The sequence below is a fragment of the Octopus bimaculoides genome, chromosome 3 (assembly GCF_001194135.2).
Source record: "Octopus bimaculoides isolate UCB-OBI-ISO-001 chromosome 3, ASM119413v2, whole genome shotgun sequence".
In the NCBI taxonomy this organism is placed as follows: domain Eukaryota; kingdom Metazoa; phylum Mollusca; class Cephalopoda; order Octopoda; family Octopodidae; genus Octopus; species Octopus bimaculoides.
The window spans coordinates 114,031,669-114,036,491 of NC_068983.1; the positions used below are offsets into that span (position 1 = coordinate 114,031,669).

At 35.5% G+C, this 4,823-nt stretch overlaps 1 protein-coding gene across 1 annotated transcript in view; it reads right to left on the reverse strand.

Moving 5' to 3' along the window:
* The window catches only part of LOC106868451 (mannose-6-phosphate isomerase), a 50,557-nt gene that overhangs the window by 5,691 nt on the left and 40,043 nt on the right, over nucleotides 1-4,823 (reverse strand). Inside the window, exons 4-7 of the mRNA XM_014913726.2 lie at nucleotides 3,036-3,177; nucleotides 1,493-1,678; nucleotides 957-1,130; nucleotides 653-861 (exon numbers count right to left, since the gene is read on the reverse strand). Coding sequence (XP_014769212.1) covers nucleotides 653-861; nucleotides 957-1,130; nucleotides 1,493-1,678; nucleotides 3,036-3,177 — 711 coding nt within the window. The remainder of the gene's footprint in view (nucleotides 1-652; nucleotides 862-956; nucleotides 1,131-1,492; nucleotides 1,679-3,035; nucleotides 3,178-4,823) is intronic.

A 4,823-nucleotide genomic window follows, 5' to 3' on the forward strand; every position in this document is an offset into this window, starting at 1 on the left:
AACACCAGGCTCCAGTCTAATTTGGCAGAGTTTCTACAGCTGGATGCCCTTCCTAACGCCAACCACTCAGAGAGTGTAGTGGGTGCTTTTACGTGTCACCCGCACGAAAACGGCCACGCTCGAAATGGTGTCTTTTATGTGCCACCCGCACAAGCCAGTCCAGGGGCACTGGCAACGATCTCGCTCAAAAATCCTACAGGAGCCAGTCAGGCGGTACTGGCAACGGCCACGCTCAAAATGGTGCATCCCATGTGCCACCCGCACAAGAACCAGTCCAGGGGCACTGGCAACGATCTTGTAAATTTTAGAAAACAAAAAAATTTGCAGTTTAACCATTTAATACCAACTGATCTGAGATCACCCCTTGTCCCACAATAAAATACCATTTGCATCAAAGTGTTTATATTTAAATTTAAAATATCTTCAATTTATACAAGAACATTTAGTTATGTTCCAAAACATCAACTTAAAAAAATAGAGATAATATTTATTTTACTAAACTCTATAAATTTTTGATTATTTGAAAATCAATTGAAATGCATATACTGTGTATTTCGTATTTCAAAACAAGTATAATCATAAAAGAGTTAATCCATTTATCAAATAAAAATAAGCTTAGAACTTTTATTTAAAATGAAAAGAAATCACTTACCATAATACGGATAACAGCAAAATCATTTACTGGAGGTTTGAAAATAGCAGCATAAGGGTCCTCTGTATCTTGAATAGCTGCAAATATAGCTTTCTGTGGCTGCCGACCAGTGTAGTCCAACATTTTGCACAATGTCTGCACATCAACATATTTCACAGTTAACCCTGCTCGTACAACATTATCTGAACAGGCCATGCACTCCATACAATCTGGATGAACATAAACAAGATATTTGAGTTTAGATTCTCTTTAGAATTTTAAAGAAAACATAACGTATTCTAAAATTTATAAGAAAATTCATTACCTCCAGACAAGTATGCATGTGGTAGATTTGCATCAAGGAACATAGCTTGACCTGGTTGGAGGGTGATATGATTGAGAAAATACACAGCAAAACAACCAACATCGCCAGGGAACTCTCTATGAAGTTTTAGAAGCACCTCTCCATTGTACTGAGAAATATCCTCTCCTTGTTCCTCTGAAAAAGAAATGATCAAATACATTCTATACAATCCCAGAAATGAATACAGTTATGAGAAATCACAAGAAAATACTTATTCAACAGTTCACAATCAACCAGTTATAACAAAAGTAGTTGTCTAAAATCTCCATAAGTAAATTAGTTGAAAATTAGTGTTTTAATCTAGACGACCGGAATTATATCATTATTTAATATTTTAGATTTTAATTTGCTTTCATCCTCAATATATGAAGAGAGAGAGAGAGAGAAAGAGAGAAAGAGAGAGAGAAAGAGAGAAAGAGAGAGAGAAAGAGAGAGAGAGTGTGTGTGTGTGTGTGTGTGTAGAGGAAAAAGAAAGTTAAAATGATTACAATATTTACCCATGTCCATAACCTTTGAAACCCATTTCCGCACTTCTTTTTGTAATGTTTCCTTGTCTCTCATCATCATTGCTTCAAAAGCATTTTTCATCACACTTCTGTGTGAAGCCATGTCAATAGCTCTGCTGGCAGCTATCAATTTAATAGCATTTTCAGTCCCAACAACAGTACGAAACTCTTGTATATCTGCAAAAGTGCATTAACACATTATCAAATATTATTTCTATTAAATGCAGTCAAACGAAAAAAAGCAAATTAGATTAAACAAGAGCACTCAGAGAGTGCAAACCCCCACCAAGGCAACACCAATGACCTCCCAACGATTAGCCAGGGATGATTTTTAAAATGAAAATATCTAAAATAAACTCGACTGCTCACATAAACAAGAATACTAAAAATGAACCCGACTGCTCTCAAACATTAAGTTACAAAACAGGAAAAATAATTCAGAATCCTTGTCCAGTTGTTACCATCCTACTTCAGACAATAAATGCAAAGATCAACTATATCGGAAGAATGAAATCAGGTCCAAAATATCATCTACGACAACCCTAGCAGGTCTATGAGATCCATCATGAGCAGCTAGTAGCATAGCTAGTGGGGTGTGTGTCTAAGCATCACTTTTACGAGGGCAACACCTCTAGCTATACTGCATAAGCTTGTGTAGGCTTGCTTAGATGTGTGTAAGAATGAGGAACTCAGGGGCTGCCCAGAGAGAGCACACTCTCTAGTTTCACCATTAAGAACAGCTCAAGGTGGCAGAATCCACTATCAGATGTACTGCATGAGGACTTCAGATAATAAGATGAGTAGAGAGCAGTTATGTCCAGTAAGAACAAGGAGACCAGTGTGGTCATATGAACCTGAAAATTATGTAGTCTCCTACCCCATGATTTGGTCTCGTTGGGCTGCTGTATCTGAGGTCTTGTTGAGAAGAATCAACCAGCAGTCCCACAGTGCCAAGACTCATTACCAGATACCGAGGTAGGTATGGTGGATAGGGCCTATAATGGGAGAGGGAAGTTAGGTTCAGCTGCTACATCAGTCTGGCAACCCATAAATATCTAATGGGCCATCTATCTAAAACAGTGGTTCTCAACCGGGGTCCATATAAGATTTTGTTGTAAAAATTTATCTGCGATAAATTGATCATACTTCAACAATACTCAAAATATTTTAACAATTTTTTTTATACAATTCCTAATGATATTTAATTATAAAAATATAATAGGATTTCTTAAACATCAAATGGTCATGAGGTTCCACCTGAGTAAACTAGGAATCAGGGTAAAAAAATGGTTGGGAGACACAGCCCTAAAAAGAGAAAAAAATCTGTCTTTCCTTTGCAGTATTTTATAAAGGCTAGCAGACATGCAGTGGTATAGCTAGGCTGTGTGCCACCTAGAGCAGCCCTTGAGTTTGCCCCACCCCAAGCCCCAATGCTTGTAGCCTATATAAGCATATACAACCAACCCCAAAATGCTGTGCGCATAAAAGCTAAGGGAACTTAATGTTGAATTTCTGTTAATAAGAGAAAATTTACCTTGAAGGTACTTAGCTACATCCTGAATTACACGGAATCCACACAAGCCTTGGAAAGGTGTTAAAGCAATTGCCAATTCTGGCTTGTGGTTAGCATCCTTATAAAGATTTGGATTTTCTTTGTTTAACAGTTCTGCATGGATCTGAAATAAGTAAGAATATTGAAGTTTAAATGCTACATTTGCTAAAGAAGAATTATTGAACCTTTCTGATACCAACCTGCCTGAGGCTGCTCCTAGTTTTATAATACAAATTCTCAGTTTTAAAGTGATTTAAATTAAAAGCTTGCATCAAAATTTCATGTTCATTTATGATCAAAACACCAGCTTAAAAACGACAGGTATTTTAATAAATTCTTCATTATTTTTTAAAATAATTAACACAAAGATAGTGTATTTCAAGAGAAATATGATAACGAAAGGGTTAATAAAAATTAAAAATAAAATGTATAAACATAAATTTGCACACCAATATATTTTCAATAATGAAGAAAATTAAATTCTTTTCAATAACTTGGTTACTGAACTTTATAGTATCAAAGCTGTAAGGTTTTATTGTATAAGAAAGAACTTAAATTTGTAACAACCTCCAGTCATCCTTTATACCCCACTCCTGAAGCACTTTCCCACTAATCTTGTATGTTTTGTTAACATCAGCACTATAATTTCTCCTGCATTCATCAGTTGAAACCTAAAACTAATAACTTTCTTAGCTCACTTCTCAAAGTATACATCTAGCTGAAATTTACACGCATACTCTGTAGATTAGTCTTCTCAAAAGTCTTCAGTTTCCATTGCTCATATTTGACATCTTTTTGCAGTTGCTAATGCTTTGGATTATTCCATTTGCCTTGAACAATAAACAATATATTACCATTTATTTGGTTGGTATAGATAACACAAATTAGCTTTCATATCCATAAAACTTAGGGTCACAAACACTAGCAGCTCAATTCTTGTAACTGGTCATACTTATTTTAAGCCCTACTCATCTATATATCAAGATCACTAAGCAACCCCTAGACTGAAAGTGACCTAATTCTCATTACAAACAAGTGTTTGAATTCTGAATGTGTAACCATAATGGTTGCTGAACAATTATCTTTGTTACTTCAGCTCTTATTATGCATCTAAGATTGCAAGTGATGTATCTCTATATAATCCTGTCAAGTATGTTTAAACAAATTGATGAAAACTTTGATTAAAACAAAGCTTAAGAACTTTGTTGCAAAGCTTGATAAGGTTGTTGATACTTCACAATAGCTATCTTATGTATTGCAGCATCACACAAATAATTCAGAACTAGAGAACAGGAAATCTACCATTTTAAGAACTAAATATAGTTCTTAATTGCCTTAATCAGAATATACTCAACGAATTTAAGGGAAAATATTTGACATACATTAATCCTATATTACTTCAATACATTCAGTAATGCAACCACACAATAAAACAAAAATACTATGACATCTATATCTATAAAACAGACGATGTTTGTGTGTGTGTGTGTGTACGTGAATGTGGGTTATGCACGTCCACAAATTAGCACGCATGTCGCTCCAATTTTAGAAGATTCGGAATGACCCTATGTGCATTTTAGTGAACTTTCTCTCTCAGAGGTACCCGCGTATAGCTGTAAAAATCGATAAACTTTTACCAATTTTGAAGTTTGTTGACATGGCGAAGTCAAATCTGTGCGTACGCACGTTAAGGCGAGAGAAAGAGAGAGAGAGAGAAATTGTATGTTTGTGAGAGGGAGGGTGAAGGAGAGATACATTTTCTTGGCCACC